The 18,694-nt window shown below is 32.7% G+C and overlaps 1 protein-coding gene across 1 annotated transcript in view; it reads right to left on the reverse strand.

Moving 5' to 3' along the window:
• Positions 1–18,694, reverse strand: part of ahrrb (aryl-hydrocarbon receptor repressor b) — a 47,515-nt gene that overhangs the window by 10,924 nt on the left and 17,897 nt on the right. The window contains exons 4-6 of the mRNA XM_056468190.1: positions 8,384–8,475; positions 8,179–8,268; positions 83–188 (exon numbers count right to left, since the gene is read on the reverse strand). Of these exons, the coding sequence (XP_056324165.1) occupies positions 83–188; positions 8,179–8,268; positions 8,384–8,475 (288 nt within the window). The remainder of the gene's footprint in view (positions 1–82; positions 189–8,178; positions 8,269–8,383; positions 8,476–18,694) is intronic.

Below are 18,694 nucleotides of genomic sequence, written 5' to 3' on the forward strand. Positions count from 1 at the left end.
AAGGTCTGGTTTTATTTGTACTTTAAAGGTTGTGATTGTACATGAAAAGAATAAATATGGTAAACAGTAGTTCTACACACACCAGTCTCTTGCTGGCCGGGGTTCATCGCCCAGTGGATCTGTTTCCGAAACTCCTGTCGCTCGTCCACATGGATGTAATCAAAGACCTTCTGATGCATCACGTCCGTCTGCCAGAAAACAACACAAAAGCAGAAAGTTTATTCCAGAAGCACTTTAGCTCCAACATCAGTGTGTTTTGTGTTTGACCTTTACTCTTGACCTTCACACCTTTTCCTGAGCCTCACACACACACACACACACACACACACAACACAATGACCAAAGTCTAATTCGTTCTTATGATTCCACATTAGAAATATTATACATTGGATTATTGGAGAGTTTTTTTCATTCAACTCAAGTGCTGGTAAAACACTTTTCAAAAGCATTTTAGATTGTGAGGTCGCTAGCAGATAGGGTGAAGGGGTTCATAGTTCATGCAATTATTCTATCGCAATTGCTTTAGTTACTATTAATGATATGTCAGCCCGTGGCACAGAGAGCTGAGAATCACTAAGAGCTGAACTATGAAAAGTTGATGTGCTTATGGGGATTTGTGCTTTGAGTTCAGCCTAGGTCATTTCCCATTCCCCCTGTATCCTTGTACTGTTCTATTAGTTATATAATAAAAGAAGAAAAATAAACATATTAAAAATAAGAATAAATTAAATAAATATAAAAAATCCTTATCTTTTTATTTTTTAATTAATAGCGTAACTTAAATTTAAATAAAAATCTAAAAAAAAGCTGAAAAAAGGTCTGTTTGATAAATGAAATAATTACATTTAATTATAAATAATTATAAATTAAATATTTGTTAAAAAAATAAAAATATGATAAAAAAAACAATAAAATAAAATATATAGTGTTCAATATAAAATATAGTAGTAATAAGTAAAGTAACAAAGTATAGTAAGGTCAGGTCAGGTCAGGTAAAACAAGATACTTTAAACTGCTTTACTGGTCTGTGTTCTAAAATAAAAAGTAAACTAATAAAAATAAATAAGTAAACACAAAATATAATAAAGAATCTTTATCTGAATCTTCAAAAAAGATTTTTTTGCCTCTGATCTCATAAATTAAAATAAACTATACAAAAAAAATTTCAAATAACACAAAAAATATAATATTAAAAAACAACAATACAAATATTTTAAATAATAAAACCTTAAAAATATTTAAAAGTTCTAAAACAATTAATTAATAATTACATTTAAATAAAAAAATAAAAAATTGCTAAAAAATTGCTGTTTCATAAATAAAATAATTATAATCATGATTAAATGTGAACTAAATATTTGTTCCAACAATAAAAATATGATTTAAAAATATAAATAAAATATATTATATTATTTTCAATATGAAATATAGTAGTAAAAAGTAAAGTAACAAAGTAAAGTAAAGTAAGGTTAGATCAGGTATAATAAAACAGGAATCTTTAAACTGCTTTTTGGGTCTCTGTTCTAAATTAAAAAGTAAATAAATAAAGATATAAAAATAATAAAAATAAAATAAATATAAAATAAAATAAAGAATTTTTATCTGAATGTTTAAACTGTTTTTTTTGCCTTTAATCTCATATAAATTAAAATAAATAAACAAAACATTTTAAAACAAAAAATATATTGAAAAATAATAGAAATATTTTTTAAATTAAAAAAATCTAATATATACTAAAAACGATAACAGTTTAAATAAAAACAAAATTTGCTGAAAAATTGCTGTTTAATATTAAAATTTAAATAAAATAACATATATTGTTTTCAATATAGAATATAGCAGTAAAAAGTAACAAATTAAAGTAAAATAGCACTCGGAATCTTTAAACTGCTTTTTAAATCTTTGTTCTACAGTAAAAAAAATAAAGAAAAATAAAGTAAATATAAAAAAAACCACAAAATATTTTAAAACAAAAAATAAAACATTGAAAAATAACAATATAAATAGTTAAATAAAAAATAAATTTCTTTAATTTAAATAAAAACAATAAAAATTGTGGTTTGATAAAATAAAATAATAATAATTATTATAAATAAAATATTTGTTCAAACAATAAATATATGATATAAAATATTAATAAAATATATACAAATAGAATATAATAGAAATATTAAATAGAAATAAATAAATATTACAATAATAAATAATGTTATTTTTTTATCTGAATCTTTTAAATGTTTTTTGGCTTTGATTTTATATAAGTAAACTGTAAAAAATAGTTTTACAACTCAAATAAAATATTGAAAAAATAATTCTTAAAAGAAAATATAAAAAAATATTCTTAAATAATAAAAAAGAAATATTAAAAAGTTATAAAAGTAATATACAAGTCACTCAGTATCTTTAAACTGCTTTTCTGGTCTTTGTTCTAAAGTAAATAAATAAAGATAATATTTTTTTGCCTTTGATCTCATATAAAAGAAAAATAATAATAAATTATATTTTATGTGTATTTACATATACGTGTATTATATATATATATGTGTATTATATATATATGTGTATTTTATATATATATATATATATAAAATATTGAAAAATAGCAATACAAATATTTTGAATACAACAATTAAAATATGTAAAAATTTATTTAAATGAAAACAATCAATTCTAATGTAAAACTGATGTTTGATTAATAAAATATTTATTAAATATTTAATTAAATATTTGCTCAAACAATAAAACATGTTATAAATATATAAATAAAATAAAACATACTGTTTTCAATATAAAATATTGTAGTAAAAAGTAAAGTAGCACTCAAAATCTTTAAATTGCTTCGTTGGTCTTTGTTCTAAAGTAAGAAAGTAAGTAAATAAATAATATTAATAATAATAATAAGAAGAAGAAAAGACAAATAAACATGAAATAAATAATTTTTATCTGAATCATTAAAATGTGTTTTTGCCTTTGATTTCATATAAACAAAAATAAACTACACAAAATACTTTTTAGAACCACTTTTATACAAAAAGTATAATATTGAAAAATATTAGTACAAATATTTGTAAAAATTAAAGAAAAAAAATATTAAAAAGTTCTTTAAAATGTAAATAAAAACAATAAAACTTCCAGAAAAATAGCTGTTTGATAAATAAAATAATTAATAATAATTATGAATAAAATATTTGTTGAAACAAAAATATGATATAAAAATAAAAATGTATATTGTTTTTAATATAAAATATAGAAGTAAAAAGTAAAGTAAGGTAAAATAAAATAACACTCAGAATCTTTAAACTGCTTTTGTTTTTGGTATTTGTTCTACAGTAAAAAGTAAATAAAAACAAATTAATATAATAAATAAATAAATAAATGAATAAATACATAAATAAATACATTTAAAATAAAGAATTTTTATCTGAAAAAAAATAAATTAAAGAATTTTAAGAAATAATACAAAATTATTTAAATAAAAATTATTTGAAAATGCTGAAAAATTGCTGCTTGATAAATATAATAATTATAAATTTAATATTTCCTCAAACATTAAACACATATATAAAAATATAAATAAATCAAAATATATAGTTTTTAATAGTAGTATAGTAGTAAAAAGTAATGTAGCACATAGTAAAGTAACTTTGTTGGTCTGTTCTAAAGTGAAAAGTAAATAATTAAAAACAACAATAAATAAAGGATAAATAAATATAAAATAAAGAATATTTATCTGAATGTTTTTTTTGCCTTTGAACTCATATAAAATAAATAAACTATACAAATTATTTTTAAAACAAAACCATATTGAAAAATAACAATGAAAATATTTTAAAACAATAAAAAATGATAATAATAAAAAAATAATATTAATAAAACTTAAAATCTTTCAATTGCTTTTCGTTGGTCTGTATTTATGTATAACGTGTGCCTGAACCCAAAGATTCATTTTCCTCAGCACCATGTGTTTGTTGCGTGACACCAGGGTTTGCTTGCATGCGAACAGACGTGTCTCTACACTGAAGAACAGCAAAACAAAAGCCTGAAATACCAGCCCACACAACCATACCCGCTGTTCATAAACAACAAACTGAGCCTAAAATATTCGACCTTCCCATTATTTTCCAGTCTGGGACATGCAAAGCTTTCAGCACAGCGTTCACGACTAACACAGGCCCATGTCATCTCAATTTCCAATCAAATTTCCCTCTGCATGCAGAGGAAGCCTGACTCTTTGAAGGCTGTGAGAAACTCTTAAATTAACCGAGGAGTGAAAAAAATGTGACTATTTTTACCCATTCTTGTGGAAAAGGCCTATAACATGACATGCTTTGGGGATTTTCATAGTCAACCACAGATGGCGTGGGTATTTCTTAAACAACCACAAATGATTTTTGTTTAGATTTGTCTGATGAGACAGGGATTTTATTGGAAAACTGTGTTTAAGAGATACAATGCGTCACTTACTGTTTCTTTATTATGTTGTTGGATTTTGTATTTTTTAATTCTTATTTTGGTTTTGTTGACGTGATTAAATGAATTACATTTACTAAAACATGGACACTACTATAGTACATGTTGTTCACTGAAAAATCCCCCTCGTTTTAATAACAAAGGAACAACATCTTTTAATATTTGAAATAAAGTGTCATTTACAGAAGTTTTTAAAAAATGTTTTTGTTTTGTTTGAAGTGAAATGAACACTATAACAGTATATAAAGTAAAAATCACTCTCATTTTAATACTAAAAAACTTATACAAATATAAGAGCAGTGAATAATCACAGCAATTAAAAAAAAAACAAAAAAAAAACACTATTATATTATATTATATTATATTATATTACAACCCTAAAACAAGTAAAAGTTGGGACAGTATGAAAAAAATAAATTAATTAAAGCTGCAGGCAGCGATGAAAGGGACCTCACACCCGGGTTCACCACCGCCCAGTGGCCTTAGGATGACAGAGAACAGCGGACAATATTAATTTAAAGGGCACCTATGGTAAAAAAATCAACTTTTCAAGCTGTTTGGACAGCCATATGTGCATGTATGGTGTATAGACCGTCATATTGGGGTGATATAAGCACACCCAGTGCTTTTTTTTTCAATTTAACAACATAAAAAACAGTGGACCAATTGGAGCGGTTTTCAAACCGACCGCAACTTTAAATAGGAGTGCGGTCCCCCCGCCCACCAATATTGATTGACAGGCGTGTCATCATATCCTCAGTTTGTTGATTTACGTCCGCCATTTTCAGCGTGAGTCGAAGCGATATCTCTAAAGGAACACCCTAGCTCTATTTTTAGATGCAAGGCTCATTGGGCTCATCACAAGAGCAATATTCTCCACATTATCGCTCTAATCAGAATTATTGGTTGAATCTTTAGGTAGGTTTGCAAACATGTGTACTTCTCATTGAGTCTACCTTTTACTTCAGCCGTTTGCATTTCTCATGATCCCAGAAGCTCCCTGTGATCTTAACTAGCATGAGTTTTAGAATTCTAAACATAGCTTTGCAAATGCAGAGCGGGTGAGCTCATGGCCCCGCCCCCTTGTTACATTGACGGGAAGCCGAAACTTATTTACATGTGAAGCAACACACCCCTAAATCAGCGAACTGTGGACACGCCCCCAACATGACACTTTTGAACACATTATAATAAAAAAATCTGAATTGTGTTTTAAACTGAACCTAAACTGGCACACTCAGAAGAACCATAATATTAATATTAAATCCTAAAAAAGAGGTAAACTATGGGCCCTTTAAGCTGATATATTTACAAAAATCTTAGAAAATCACAGATTTATGCCAAACGTCCTTCAGCAGGTAGCACTATGACTGTGACTCAATATTGGCATGTAGATGTCTTCAGAAGAGGAATCTCACCAAACCAGTGAATTTTCAGGCAGATTGGACACTGTTCGGCTGATTTAGAAGTACTTCCTCCTCCATGGCAAAACACTGAACTTTGTCAGTCCGCCACGGACACACCCTTTGGTGAAAACTCTAGATCTTCACAATTACACATTGCAAAGGCCTTTGAACTAAACGAAAGGAACATGGATTCGATGTGACAAAATTTGTAGGAGGAGTTTGTTACACTGTAAAACCATTTCTTGTTGCCAGCAGGTGGTGCTATAACTGTAACTGGATATTGGCATGTAAACATGTTTAGGTCAGGACTGTTATCAAACGTGTGAATTTTGATGTAGATCGGACAATGGCAAATCGTCAAAGTTTTGAAAGGCCGCCACGGACACGCCCTTTGACGAAAACTCTAGATCTTGGTAATTTAACATCGCCAAGGCCTTTAGATGACAATACCTAATTTTGACGTTGATCGGATAAAATCCCTAGGAGGAGTTAGTTAAAATACAACGCCTGGAAATGGCAAAAACTGCACTTTTTCGGCACAGGAAGTAAAAAATATCCCACTTCCTGTTAGGTTTGACATTTCGCTCCAAGAGACTTTTTTTTGTAGGTTTTGGCATGTTTGATGTGTGTGCCAATTATCGTACTTGTGCATGAATCATAGCTCGGGGGCTTGTACGTCAAAAGTGCACAGGTGGCGCTGTCGAATCTATAACAAGCGTAAATTTTCGCGAAGGAGAAGAACACTTAAGACATTTAGGGACTGAAGACACCAAATGATGAAGTGTTTCAGGTGTAATTTTGCCCCATTCTTCCTGCAAACAAATCTTGAAGAGGGCAACAGTACGGGGTCTTCGTTCTCGCATTTTGCGCTTCAAAAGGTGCCACACATTCTTTTACTGGAGACAGGTTGGGACTGCTGGCAGGCCAGTCAAGTACCCGTAACCTCTTCCTCTGCAGCCAGGACTTTGTGATGTGTGCAGAATGTGATTTTGCAATATCTTAATTTGCATGGGTGTCCTTGGAAAAGAAGGCAGCATGTTGTGCTCCAAAATCTATATGTACTTCTCAGCATTATAAGTACCATCGCAGAAGTGCAAGTTACCTTTTTCAAGGCCACTGACACAAACCTATACCATGACATGTCTATTTCTCCCCAAAAATATCTGAAATACTGATTCATCTGACCACAGTACATGTTTTCACAGTGTGATGGCCCATTCCAGATACCTCCGAGCCCAGATAAGTCAACAGCTCTTCTGGACACTGTTAATATAGGGCTTCTTTTTGGCACAGTACAGTTTTAACTGACATGTATGGATGTAACTACGTATTGTGGCACTTAAAGGTTTGTCTGTAGTCCTGAGCCCATGTGGTGATATGGCTTATAGATAAATGATGATTCTTGACACAGTGCCGCCTGAGGAATCAGAGACCACGATTGTTCAGCTTAGGCTTGTGGCCTTGTCATTTATGCACTGAAATTCTTCCAGATTTCTTGAATCTTTTAATGTTATGCACTGCTGAAGGTAAAATATCCAAAAGTGTCTTCCAATCTTTCTTTGTGGAACATTGTTTTTAAACATTTCAATAGTTTTCTCATGTATTTTATTGGCAATGCTCGGCCCATCTTTACTCCTAAAGGACTAGACCTTTCTTGGATTGTGCTTTTGTACCAAATCATAATTACAATCACCTGTTGACATCACCTGTTTCAAATCGCATTATTATTTAACCAATTTACCTGATTACTAGCCCTAAACTCCTCCTGTCCCAACTTTTTTTGGAATGTGTTGCAGGTCTGAATGACAGGAAAGGATGTATATTTACAAATGAAATAAAGTTGACCAGACAAAACATGAAATATTTTGTGTTCATATTGTCTGCAATGAAATACAAGTCAAAGTAAATTTGGAAATCACTACTTTCTTTATTTATTTATTTGCATTTTCCATACCGCCTCAACTTTTTTAGATTTGGGGTTGTATATTATAGGCTTATAAGGGTTTCTAAATCTTTGAGATCCCATGCATCTCCAAATATTTATGTGTTTGTGCCCACCCAAAGCTATAAAAAGTAGCATATTGCATTTTTCTAGTAACATTTTTTTTTACTACAGTACTATATTTATTATTATATGCATTTTAATCAAATTTTAATTTTTCTTATAGAATTTGGTTGTTTTAAACTGATTCATATTTACTGTAGTCACACACATTTGGTTCCTATTAATTTAAATCATATTTATTCATTCATGAGTTTTCTACATATAAACATATAATGGGTTGTAACATGTAATGGTTACCTGATGAAATCCCAGGTAGTCAATGATGGTAGATGATGCATAGAAAATGATGCCGTCTGAGCTCACGACCAGTGCAAATCCAGAAAGAGACTACAAGACACATAATAGCAGATTACTGTAGGAAACATGTACATTTAGTAAACCAATAAACAAACAAAAAAATCAATCATTTAGAGTAGAAGTGTATAAAGGCTTCAGCAGTCACCTGTAGGAGAAGGTCACTCTCTACAACACATGGCTGTTTCCTAGTCTCTGTGGGAGAAACATCAGCACTGTGATTTTCTTTCTCCTGAACTGCTGTGAAGAATAAGAGCACATAAAGAAGATTAATAGTCAATCACACAAGATATCTGAGCTAATCAGCAGGCATCAACTTCAACCATTTTTTCCCCAACAGCCTCTGCTCTAGGCAGTGATCTATCTTGTTTCAATTTCAAGCTTTCCTGGGTGCTCTGCCTCATATGGGTAATCTTTCATAGAGACGTCACTACAAAACGACTGTAGATTTGAAATGCAGACAAGTCGTTTAATTGACTCGGAGTAGACTTTTTTTTTTTTTTGGTCCCACTTTAAATTAAGGGTGCTTTCACACCTAGACTTTTGTTTCGGACCCTGGCGCGTTTCCCCAGTTAGCGTGGTTCGTTTGGCATATGTGAATCCAGCAATTGAGCTTGAATCTACGCCAAAACAATCAGTCCGAGATCGCCTGAATGAGGTGGTCCTCAGCTCGATTGAAACAAACTCCGGAGCGATTCGATTGCAGTGAGAAAACAATACAATCCAAGCCAGGCTATATCACAGTGCATTATGGATATGTAATAGGCATATACGGCTATATGAAGAGAGAATTATGAGTAGGGTGGGATGTCATTCCTACCGGTAAATGTGCATTTCATATCAAATATGAAAGTGAAAGCATGTTAACCATTAATGAGAGCAGTTTATCCGTTAAAAAAATTGACCGAACAGCAGTCTTGGTTGATCTATTTTTTCTTTCTATAATGTAAAGTCTATAATGCAGAAGCTAACTGCTTTGTATGAGAAAGTCTTACCTCTGATATATATCTGGGGACTATGTCTGTGGGTGTCACCATTCAAAATTAAAGAGGACGCATGATAGCTGAGTGGGACTCTGAAAAATAAACCCTGAAACTCTGACCAATGTGAGGAGAGTTTACTCGCACATGACTCGTTTTAGCTCTTTTGGTCCATTTAGAAACTTTGCCGTGTGAAAGCGAACCGCACCAAGAACAAAAGTGCAACATTGAAACCATTTTAATCCCCATTTCGGTACAAAAGAATCAATCCACAGGTGTGAAAGCACCCTAAGTGTCCTTAACTACAAAGCATTTACATCAAAATATAAATACAGTGTGCTTAATGTGTTCATGTATCTGGTGCTCTTGAGGTGGCATATGGGTAAGGTCGGGGAAAGGTTTGGTGGTATGGGTAGGTTTAAGGGAGGTCAAAAGTGCAATTATGAATGTAATTACAGAAATTGATTACAGATGCAATTACATACAGGTATTTAGTACAAGTACAATTTACTAATATTTACATAGTAACCACATTGTAATGAATTACTAATATTAGTCTAAGTACATACTAGTTAAGGTCACTTAATATAAAGTGGGACCTTTTTTATGAGAATCAATAGATTAATACACAGTGCATTTTCAGATTTAAACCTCAGATGGATGTTTACTTAAAGCTGTATTGCACTGCATGAAAGGTCATTGAAAAAAATCCATAATAAGGAGTTTATAAACAAATGCATATGATTTGTACAGCGTAACTGTCCATGTCAAACAAACAAACCAATAAATAAATAAAAATAAATTATTGCCACGCTCTGGCAATTTGAAGTGCTTTTTCTATTGCCATTTGTCAGTCGTTTTAGTTAAAAGCATCTGCTAATTAAATAAGTGTAAAATCAACCAATAACAAACTAGCAAATCTATTAAACTATCAACTTGTAGACATAATCAAGCCTCGCTCTTGTTCCTGTTTGAGAAGCAGGCTGACTCTGACAAGTCACATAAACAACAAAAGACTACTTCAGGTTAAACTAAATTAATTAGAAGTCTCTGAAATAAAGAAACTGGTTGAGAGTGACTGCAAAAGCGAAAGTCTTTCTAATGGCAAACCAAGTCGCACTAATCTAAAATGTGAAATAATTTAGATGTTTTTCTGCAGTTATTTTCGTGGGTACTTCATGACAAACATCAGAACATCAAAGCAAACAAAACAACCAGAAACAGACTCGGCCAGTTTATTTAGCTATGTTTACACTGCTCAAAAGCAATATAATGCACGTAATCTGCATTTGAACCAGATTTGTTTGATTATAAGCATTCATTTGTCATAAGCACATTCATTCTTTCATTATTTCAAGCTGCAGCTCCTAAAGAGCACCATCTCCTGGACAAGTGAGCTTTCTCTGATCAATAAAATAGAATGAATGACCCCAACATGAAAGTGATCTTATAATATACTCACCCTCAATCCATCGTAGATGAAAATATCTTTGAATATTGATATATCCTGGGACTTCCCTCTTTTGTAACAGCAGTGATTTTTAAAAACTCATATTTGTTTAAAGCATTAGTGTGTGTAATAATTTCATCCTAGGATGGGAGATGGTGGATTGTAAGCGTGATTTCAAGACAAAATGCAACTATTTTATGTATAGGCAAAAACATGGCTAACTTTGTGTAAATTCATTTGAACAATTTTTAAATTAGGTGTGTTCCAACCCCTACCACTAAACCCAAACGTCATTGGGAGATGAGCAAGTCATACTAATATGTACAAATTAATTCGGATTAGCCACAAAATCAAAAAGCTATGAACTTCAGTGAGACTGTGTTGATATTAGGGCTGGGCGATTAATTGAAAAGTAATTGAAATCTACAATCAGAACCTATAATCGATCAAATTTTCCAGGTCAAGTGCACGCGTATAGGCCAGCGCAGCCTTCGCGTGGTAGCCGACCACTCACCATGGCTTACGTGCACCTCTCAAAATGTACCTACCAAAGACTGTTATAAAATAAATAAATAAATAAATAAAAAAGGGGTAACTACATGTTGCAACGATGCATAGTGAACTCTGTGACTGGTCAGCTTGGAATCTGTGACGAGTGGGGCGGGGCCAAAAGCCAAAAAAGAGGAGCGAGCCCGTTGGAGCGATGAGTGATGAGAAAGTGATGAGTCCTGTGAAAGAGCTCCATATGGATACTTTTGTTTTGTGTTTACCTTATGAATAAAGTTGTTGCACGTCCACCGAGGCTGATTTATACTTCTGCAACCACTTTGCATCCACATCTAATCTTAGGTCAAGTAGGACGCTGGACCCATTCTTGAGCCTTACTTTGTACTACAATGAAGCAGCGCCAGAGATGCCTTGAGACAGCATATTTTCCATTACTTTAAAATTATTTTCATTAAAATATTTGTTTACAGAAGATGCCAGAAATAAACTGTTTAAAATATAACTTACAGAACATGCAAGAGTTAATTTATTCACAAGATATTCTGCTTATTTTTTACTTATAATATGAAAGGCATTGAAAATAATTTATTTTGTTTCCAAAAGTGCAAGTTATTTATAATGTGTGTTTTAATTTTAGTTGTTCAACGTTGATGTTCAATAAATAATCATAGATAGCAGATCATGTGTGTTTCCTTCAATTATTTTAAAATCAAGAAAAGACACCCTTCACTCAGAAATCTCTAACTTGTAATATGTGAGCATATTTACTATACAAAACTTGATCAGTAAACTATGAAAACTATTATTCGATAAAGGTAATAGAGTTATAATGTTCAAATAATCAAGATTTTGATTTTAGGCCAAATCGCCCAGCCCTAGTTGATATAGTTTTTTCTGTTGAATTCAGTTTGTGGGCCCAATAATACACCCGATGCAATGTGGCGCCAGACACAACGCATTTGTTTTTTTGCTAGTTTCAGCCTGGCGCAGGTATCATTTCATGTTCTGCACCACGCTGTTTAATTAGCAAGTGCATTTGTGCCCTTTTGTGCTACCATGGGCATGCTGGTCATGTGTTAATGTGCATTGTTGGCGCGCTGATGATTTGAGGCTACAGAAATAGACCTATTTCATTGACCAATTAAAAGCTGACCTAAAGACAAGGATGCAGATTTTTAAAGAGCGTGTTATTGATAGCCAGGTCCAAAACTTATGTACAGGTTGCTTATTGCACACAGAGGGATGCGCAGCAGCACATAAATATTATTTAACTACAAACTGAAAGTAAAAGATTGTTATTGTCTACATACAAATTAAAACCACTACCTCATCCACTTTGAAAAAAAGTCTTAACATAAAACCAGGAGTCCAATAAAACTGAATTTGATGAATGGGAACAGAACAGAACGCAATACACCGAAACGGAGTAGACCTCCATTAAAGAAGTTTTAATGCTTATATCACCTTTAAGTATTTAAGGACAACAAAGATAAACTAGGGCACTTGGCATGATGCATAATAAGTCCTGTTTTTTTTTTCTAAAGCAGCTGTGGCTCTATTTGTGGAACTCTATATCCCTTGAAGGCAGGAGAAGAGATGAAGAAATAGCACCATAATGCTCACAATAATGAATGTTGAACATTTTCCTCCAGCATTTAACCCACATCACTTAAGGCTAAATTTCCCAAGAGAAATGCTATTTTCTATTAGCTATTTCTAAAAAATAATGAATACAATTATTTCACAAAAATAAACAGATAGTATACTTTTTTCTGATCTAATTAAATCTAATTCTGTCTAAAAAAAAGCTGTCAAGGTGCAAACATTTAGACTTTAAAACACTTTGAATGACTGAAACCCTCAGCAGACATTCTGATTCTTATTGGCTGTTAGTATTTAATAGCATTAGTATTTATTTTCAGCTCTTTCCTCTGAGGATCTAGGTAAACTTTGGGCCGCTCTAGCCAATAGCATAACAGCACCTAATGCTGAGGCGGGTATAAAGAAAGCAGGCCTCATCTGAACAAATTAGGATTAAAAAAACCTTTAGAACACACAAATGCTTGCCACATTTCTTCAATATAGATATTGCATGTTTATGTATAAGTTTAAAATAGCTCTAACATCCAGAGGCGTGTTCATACTTATGATTTGTTTATGTAGCACCGTGGTCCTGCGAGACATGACATTTCGTTCTATTTATTGTATGTCCACACATGTAGCGAAATGACAATAAAGCTCAACTTGACTTGCAAATACTATTATTGCGATAATGGTGATTTTTTGATATACCTTGTAGCCCTATTGACTCCCCCAAACTTCACATTTGATCATTTACACACTCCGCAAAAGTCCTACATGAGAAGAAATTTCCATCTCCCTCTAAAGACTCATACTCCATCCATTCACTTCACATATACTGCCAAACAAGCTCCGATCTGCAGGTGGATGAGCTACTTTTCACAAAATATCAGTTCACATGGCAGAAATGGCCTATTTCACTGCTGGGTTGTTTTGATGAGGGGATTGGAAATAAAAACCAGATCTGCTCTTGACAATTGAGGTTGGATTTACGAGCAGATGTGTGTTTGTGGGCTAGCTATATTACACAGCAAGGAACGGACTCGCTTTTTGACTCTTCGCCTTTTAAATTTGTTCCTCGCTCAGTCTCTTTAACGACATAGAAAACCAAGTACAAGCACAGCACCCTTAAAGAGACAGTGCACCTATTATGAAAATTCTGTCATTTACTCACTCGTAATGTTATATGTTTTTTTAATTGAGGGCAAAACAACATTTCACATCCATAGCTTTCATTATAAAAGCAAAAAAGCCTTAACTAATTGAGTTATTTTTTATTTTTTTGCAAGTTACTTCAATTGTAGACAAATAATTTGAAACTATTACAGAAAAATAAATATCATAGGTGCCATGTACTGCATTGGTTTAATAAGTAAATTGTTCTCCGATTTCTACATAGTAGGTTTATGGCTTCGGTAAGTTCAAATCTCCAGAAACGGTTTTATAAGTTAATGTATTACTCCATAAAATACCCATAGAATCAGAAGGTCCATAATTGACCATATATGGTTCATGTCGTGACTATTAATGAGCTCAGCTCTGACGTGCTGCACTTACACAAACACACACAGAGCTCTTACACAAATACGCACCGTAAACAAATTGGGGCTCGCATTTTCAAAATAAAAGTCCCACATATATAGTAAGTGAAATATACACCTAAAATAACTAAGGGAGGAAAGTTATCACCGTTGTCTCACTAGAAAATGTTTGGCTTATCAAACACAGCCTGAGGTGTGCATATTAACGATGTCAGAGTTTCACATGGATGAATGACCTAAAGTAGGCATACATGCAAATACACCAGGGAATTTACACGAGAACGAGGAAACAGTGGTTCTGAGGCTCACAGTATGCCTCTTTCCATATAGTGATATTTTATTATTTTACTATGCCTTGGTACTGCATACCCAGATTATATTATAGGGCACCTTTAAATAATGAGATCATATCAAGCATTTTAACTATTATTTAGAGTCAATATAGATTTTTTTAATATAATTTATTTGTACACAATTAATTAAAAACAATATTTTACTTTATTTTAATTATACAACTGTATATTTTCAAATATTAATATTCGTGTTGCATTGCTTCAGAGATCATGTTCAATTTGGAAGTATCTGAAAATAGATGAACTAACTTTGGCTTACTTGTAAACTTAAAAAAAAAAACATTTTATGATACTTCTTAGTTGATGTTGATATTGACAATCACACTTAAAGTCTTTATCAAAAAGTATCTCAGGACCAACACGAAAGAACCATAACACATTGAACACACTCAAAAACAAACACATTTCTAGTTTATTCCCTTCTAGAAGATCAATGTTTAATTTCCCCCCTCCTTTTTTGTGTCTTTTGTATCCAGAATTTATTGAAGAAAAGAAATGAAAAGATTACTGTAGCCTCCATCTATTATGCAGTGCATATTCAAAGCTGAATTGGAGAGAATGCAGTCCTCAGCTGCACTGCATGGAGTTACTTACACTACATGACTCAATACGTGTGTTTGCTCGAGGACGATCTGCAGAACAAGAAGTGAAGCAGGAAGGATTATAGTAGACTCATTTGTGCATTGCTGGTCTCCCGTGCTCTGATGGACGGATCATTAGATTATTTTCACTGACATCCCTCTGAGGTCAAGCACTAGTCTACTACAGTCACGCAAACCCAGCTTTACTACAATCTCTTAAAGGGCCAGCGTTCCCTTTAAACATGAATGAAACGAGATCACACTAATAGACTCTCTGACTATCAGTGTTATTAAAATCAATTTTCTTCACTACTGATACACATTCTCTTTCTATTCTTTCGGAGTACACTACAGTCCTAAGTGGTTATGCCTCCCATCACTCAATCAATAACACTTTTCTCAATTGTTGTAATGATTCAAATCATCTTTATTTCTATAGCGCTTTTACAATGTAGATAGTGTCAAAGCAGCTTCACAGCTTCAAAATTCACGTCCATCGTGGAGAAGCTACGAGTGTGAGTAGGTCACCTGCAGGTGTTCAGGCTGGCCAACGAGATCAATGCAGAGACTCTTCTGTCACTGGGGTCCTTCAGGAATCAGTCTCATGCTCTCCACTCCTCCATGACCGCTATAGCATCTGCTCAGGATACGACCTGGTCCAAGGTTATGGAGACCGCTAGAAGTCCTTTATGGTTGGGATCATCTCTTCAGAGGACTTGGATCACATCAATGATGCTGCACAATTATATTACAACCCACCCAAAACTAATCTAATTAAATCATAAAATCAGTCAGCTATGTCTTAAAGGAATGTAAACAGTTAAGGAAGGATTCATGTGTATTATATTAGGCAGTCTATTTAAACCTGCTAATTTTATTAGTTCTATATAATAATAATAATAATAATATACATTATTAATAAAACATTCTACTGGCAGGCCACAAAAAAATTATAAAAATTCGAACCAATAAAAAAAAAAATTCTTAACACATTTCTTGATTGGCCAGAGTATAGTACTATGTACATGCTGTTTACAGTAAACCTAAATAATAATTATACAAATATACATATCTATATCTATCTATTTATTAGCAATATCACACGAGTAGCAGTGCAATGTGGCTGTATATCACTACTGGTGTGAGGCATGCGTTAGTGCCCCACCAGTGACGATATACAGCCACATCGCAATGCTACGAGTGTGATATTGCATCTATACAACAGTTCGACGGCATAATCGTGTATATAAAAAAGAAAATCAAACACAGAGTCGCAAAAACCCTTTTTTAAAAGGAACTATTTTCTTCTGCCATTCCTTTACATCTGCAGCTGATGTCAGAACAGCAGAAGCCAGTACTAATTTAACTAACATTCAAATACTAGCACTTTAGAGCTAGTATTTGAATGATTTACTAGCGTAATTTCTAAAGTGATGACAAAACAGGTGATTTTACTCACATTTTAAGAATAGAAGACTGAACGGCATGAAATGCCATCTCAGTTTATAGAGATTCCCCAGTATTTCTCTGTTGCAATCGGGCGACCACAATATTACTAAGGTATAAATACAGCACTACAACATACACAAGAGAGAGATCGACTTAGAAAGTAATTTACCTGTTTATTAATGACTTGATCAGCTGTAGTTTGAAATTACACTGTTTTTCTCTTAGGGCTTATTATATGTTGTTTGTCACCATCTTGTTGATGGACAACGTCAACTGTCGTTGCTCAATGACAGGCTAATGGCCGCCGACGCACTCTCTCTCAGAAATTATAAATATTTTAGGCACTATCCTTATAAATAAACTGCATAATTGCAATCTAAACAACTTCAAAAATACATTATGTTGCCCAACAGCAGCAATATTTGTCAAACTGTAGAGTGTCCTCTGCTTGTTGCTGTATGTGGGCGGAGTAATATACAAGGGTAAAGGGGCTAGACGAGTGCCAATCAGCCAATCAGATTCAAGAACTAGACAGAACTGTGAGTATATATGTGTGTGTGTGTATATATATAAATAATTTTTTTTTCCTCAATGTGCAGCTGTATTATAATACAAGATATTTCTGAATAGCAGATATAACATCATACCAAAGTTGTATCAAACTACCTATGTATCTCTGTATATCTATCATTAGGGTAGAGCGAGCGGCTAAAAAAGTCCTAAAATACAGTAAAAATAGTAATATTGTGAAATCAAATGACATTGCATGTAATTTATTTGTGTGGCAGTAAAGCTTAATTTTCAGCTTTATTACTTTAGTCTTCAGATAGAGATGCTAACAGTCATTTAGAGCATTTCTTATCAAGAAGACCTGACCTTTTGCATTTTTTTCTTAAAAACTACAGATAACTTTAGTAATAAGTCTTTGATAAGTCTTTTTTAGAGACTAAATCTCACCATTTAGAATAGCATAATATATTCTGACATCTTTCTGACAGTTTTTTCCAGTCAATCGGTCACAAACACAGACCACCGCAGAGGCGAATGAGCTGTAGTGCTGGTGATGTGAAATAATCTGCCATCAATGTCAATGCCTTTCCTACAGAATTGGGGTTAACCTTACCAAAGCGGGGTCAACATGTGCCTTGTGTGAACTAATGGCTGTGGCGTGAGAGGAGCAGTGTTTGGAAACAGTCTCTGCATGAGATCATCCATTAGTCTGCTGGCTCACGGCTCTGTTTGCGGTATTATTCACAAAAGATCTTGTTGTACATGACTACTACAGTAAATTCTGTTTTATTCACCGCTGCATATCGATTTGAAACCTTCACCAGGAATACTTTCCAATCCCAAAATAGCATATGGAGTTGTGTGAATTATTATTTTTCTTCTTAAATATTTTCCAAATTATGTTTAACAGAGAAAGAATTTTTTCCACAGTATTTCATATAATATTTTTTCTTCTGGAGAAAGTCTTATTTGTTATATTTCGGCTACAATAAACACAGTTGAAATTTTTTTTCATCCCATTTTAGGCTTTAAGGCTTTTTTAAGGGGTTCCCAAACTTTTTATCCCACGACCCCCAAAAATAACAATGCTAGTGACTCACAGCCCCCAATTTTCTCTGAGGTGGTTATAAATATATAAACCTTGCACACAACGGTGTACACATACCAACACGCCCAAGTCTACTCTTCGTTTAATTTAGAAGAATGCCTCCATGTTCGGCTGTGGTATATATTAATTTTTAATGTACGTGAGTGCCGTAAAGATGTAAGAAAGTTTAACCTGGTGCCATAAAATCAATGTGCTGCATCTGATGCCATTGCTGTGTCTTTAATATAACGTATTCACCTGAGAGCTCATAAAACATTGAAAACATTGAAAGCTGATGGCTTTTTAATTGCATGTTGTTTTTTAATGTTTCTTATTAACATGTTAATAACGTTACTATTAACTATTTTGTTCTTCAGTAGGTTATGAATAAAATATGGTAATTCTAATGGTTTAATAAAA

This window comes from Danio aesculapii, chromosome 2 (assembly GCF_903798145.1).
Source record: "Danio aesculapii chromosome 2, fDanAes4.1, whole genome shotgun sequence".
Taxonomy (NCBI): domain Eukaryota; kingdom Metazoa; phylum Chordata; class Actinopteri; order Cypriniformes; family Danionidae; genus Danio; species Danio aesculapii.